The sequence below is a fragment of the Mastomys coucha genome, unplaced genomic scaffold (assembly GCF_008632895.1).
Source record: "Mastomys coucha isolate ucsf_1 unplaced genomic scaffold, UCSF_Mcou_1 pScaffold7, whole genome shotgun sequence".
Lineage (NCBI taxonomy): Eukaryota > Metazoa > Chordata > Mammalia > Rodentia > Muridae > Mastomys > Mastomys coucha.
Window position 1 is genome coordinate 83,132,755 of NW_022196913.1, and position 3,314 is coordinate 83,136,068.

General features: G+C 34.8%; 1 protein-coding gene across 2 annotated transcripts in view; it reads right to left on the bottom strand.

The window, feature by feature from the left end:
• Nudcd1 (NudC domain containing 1) overlaps positions 1-3,314 on the bottom strand; it is a 55,490-nt gene that overhangs the window by 15,737 nt on the left and 36,439 nt on the right. For both annotated transcript variants that reach the window (XM_031358064.1, XM_031358063.1), the window contains exon 8: positions 714-839. In XM_031358064.1, the coding sequence (XP_031213924.1) occupies positions 714-839 (126 nt within the window). The remainder of the gene's footprint in view (positions 1-713; positions 840-3,314) is intronic.

Here is a 3,314-nt window from a genome sequence, read left to right on the forward strand (position 1 = left end):
ATTGCTATGAGACTGCATAGCAATGAGGCAGGCAAGGATGGACAACATTGCTATGAGACTGCATAGCAGAAGCCAGTTTCAAGAGCCATAGTCTGTGACTAATTTGACCTTGTAATTCTTCTTTAAAGATTTCTGAATATAAAAAGGCTTCATGTAACAAAGATGTTACAAAATGGTAGCATAACGAATAGTAGTTTGGTTAAGGGTACTAGAAGAATGTCTCAGCACTCAGGAACCCTTGCTGCACAATCATGAGGACCAGAGTTTGGATTTCAGTACCATATAACCAACTAGGTGTCCTGCAAATGTCATATTTTCTACTTTCAGGGACGTGATCCTCTCTACTGGCCCCATCTGAAAATTCATGCATACACATGAACACAAGTACACACATGCACACACTCATTCACATACACATATACACAAATATCATTTTTAAAGTTATTAATAACAAGAGACAATACTTACTTCTTAATGCCCAGTGTTAGGGATAAATAGGCAGAGGAAAAAGCCTGAAATATGTCAATATAAAACAGAACTCAAGCAATATGCCTGTAATATGGAAATGAGGCTACTTCGTGGAGTGATAAGATTTACTGTACCCAGTACTGTTAATCAAACTATTTTAGCGAAACATTTATTTCATTCAATTTCCATCTGCCAAATTTCTTATTATTCACAACAGTTTAGAATTGCTATTATCAAGAACTTACCACATGAGTTGTTTTTAATGTACTGCCATCGAATCTGCATAAACTGGAGCTCTCTTCAAAGAAAATATCACATTCTTCTAATTCTTGAGCATTACATGGAGGTTTTTCCTTGTCTGGATTTGGATTCTTAAGCCAAAGGAAAAACGTATGTAACATATCAAACAATAGAAAGTAATTTAGTCATCCTTGAAAATATTGTCAAAAATGACAGATTTAGTCAGGAAGGACATTACAACAGTTGGACATACTGCTTCAAGCCTGTGAACCCAGAACTCAAATGTTTGAGGCAAAAGAATCATCATGACTTCAGAGCCAGCCTAGGGTACACAGACTGTGTCCAGTCTGGACTAGAGACCTGTTCCAAGACACTAACCCAAGGATCTCGTCAGCCAGCAAGCAAGAAGCTCTTAGCTGTTATGTTACTTTGCATGCCTCACAAAGGATACAAACAGCTGACTTCTCATACAAACTATGCAAGCCAAATAAAATACGGTGTTTCTGAAACAGAAACAAAACCGTTACCACTGAATTATACTCCTGACCAAAGTAACTGAAAAGGGGAAAACAACAAAAACACTTTTACTAAAAATAGCCAGGAGAAATAATCACCAGCATGCCTACACTACAGTATGAGGCACTGTGGGAAAAGATGAAATTGACTGCTGACTCGATACAAATGTAAATCAGAGAGAACTGGAATACGGGCATGTGTGAAAGGACCTGTTTTCTCACTTAGCTCTTCCTCAAACTATTAAGGCAAAAAAATAATGACGTATAGCAGACTGGAATAAACATATGCCAATAATACAAACAGAAAGGAATGGATATATTACACAGTTCTTACATTATAAATGAAATACTACTTTTTAAGAAAAAAATAGTATTAAGAGATAGTCACCTAATGTATATATGTATGTGTGTGTGTGTGCAATCAAAAATAAGTACACATATTAAATAAGATAATTATTTTAAAAATTAGTTGGCTAAGCTACCTCCAAAGGCAGAGAAAAGAACAAACTTTCAAAGTAAACAAAAAGGAGAGATAAATACAGTAATTAAAAAAGTCAAAAGCAGAAAGTCAAAAGAAATCGATATTTAATATAACACTTCACGTATTAAATCTAATGTTAAAAACTTTCAAGAAAGGTAACTGAGAGCTCAGATGCTAAAACACAATAATAATTCTGTATAATCTCTTCCATGATGGAGGAAGATTTCCCTAGTCATTTTATGATGTAAGCATTATCTAGATATCAAAAGTGGATACTTGTTTTCCAAACATTGAGAAAGAGAGCAATTTACTATTTTCCCATTCCCAAGTTCACTACCATCAGGTGTAGAAAACAATGTCGTATTTCTGTATTTTTCGAAACAAACATTGTTTGGGGCATAAGTAACTTTTCCATAAATAATGATGTTCTTTTGAAACCTAAACTTAAAAGGAGTTATCTACAATCTCTTCTAGTATCACAATTATTATGTTCTCAATAAAGCTGGTTATAATAAAATCTGCCAAATGAATAAGCCTAGGAAATAAGGCTTTTGTAAAAAGGGCTATGAAATCACACTTTCAAGCCTGGCATATGAATTGCAATAATTCCTGAAATTGTTAATGACTGTTAGCAAAGATGAAACTTGTGTTCTCTATTTGGGACATACTTCTCTTTGCAAAAACATTCACTTTCAATATTTTAATCTCTCTTTTCTGGCTTTGGATGCACCTTGTTCCTGCAGGGTAAACGCACTATGTCAGATGACTATACATGTAAGTTAGTAAATGATCATATAACCAATGTTCTAGGAATGTACTGCTGAAGGTCTTCAAAATTTCAATAGGCCATAGAAGTCATTAACATGGTAGTATGGTCTACCTCACAGCCAAAAGTATTGTCAGGTCATTGTAATCATTATAAGGACATATTTCATTCATTACAAATAATCACTTTACTAGAAGCTGGTGGAGAAGGAACAAAAGCGACCTTCCACATCCCCACAAATCTTAATTCAAGACTGGACTTGAAAAAGAAGTGGGGACAGAGAAAGACAAAGGACAGCAACACATGCAGACCTGAGATGATAGAGATAAGAACACTGAATGTTAGACGTATAAAGGAGCAACATTTTAAATTCACAAGATGACAAAGGGAACACAGGGACACTCAGTAACACTAGAAATGAGAGACAGGTTTACTGATGCTGTCATTTTTATTTTACTTATATCTCATTTTCTGTTTTTAAATACTTACTCTCATATATGTAATGCTGAGGTTTTACACTGGTTAGGTTTTGAGTGTTCTATTCATGAGAACATGGGGTAAGGGACATTTAGACACTTAGCCAGGACTGGGAGGTGGTACAGTTCACACATATGATAGTTTTACTTTTAGTTTTGTGAGTAAACTCCAGAGTGATTTCAACATTCGTTAGGTATGTACTGCAGAGACACCTGTACGTGTTATAGCACTGCTTATAATCGTTAAGTAATAGAATCAGCCTAGGTTATTAGCACATAAATGGCATAACTGTAATTTGTTTCTGTCAACATTGGCTGATTCTTCTAATGAATGTCTAGATACATATCACATATACATATATATATAT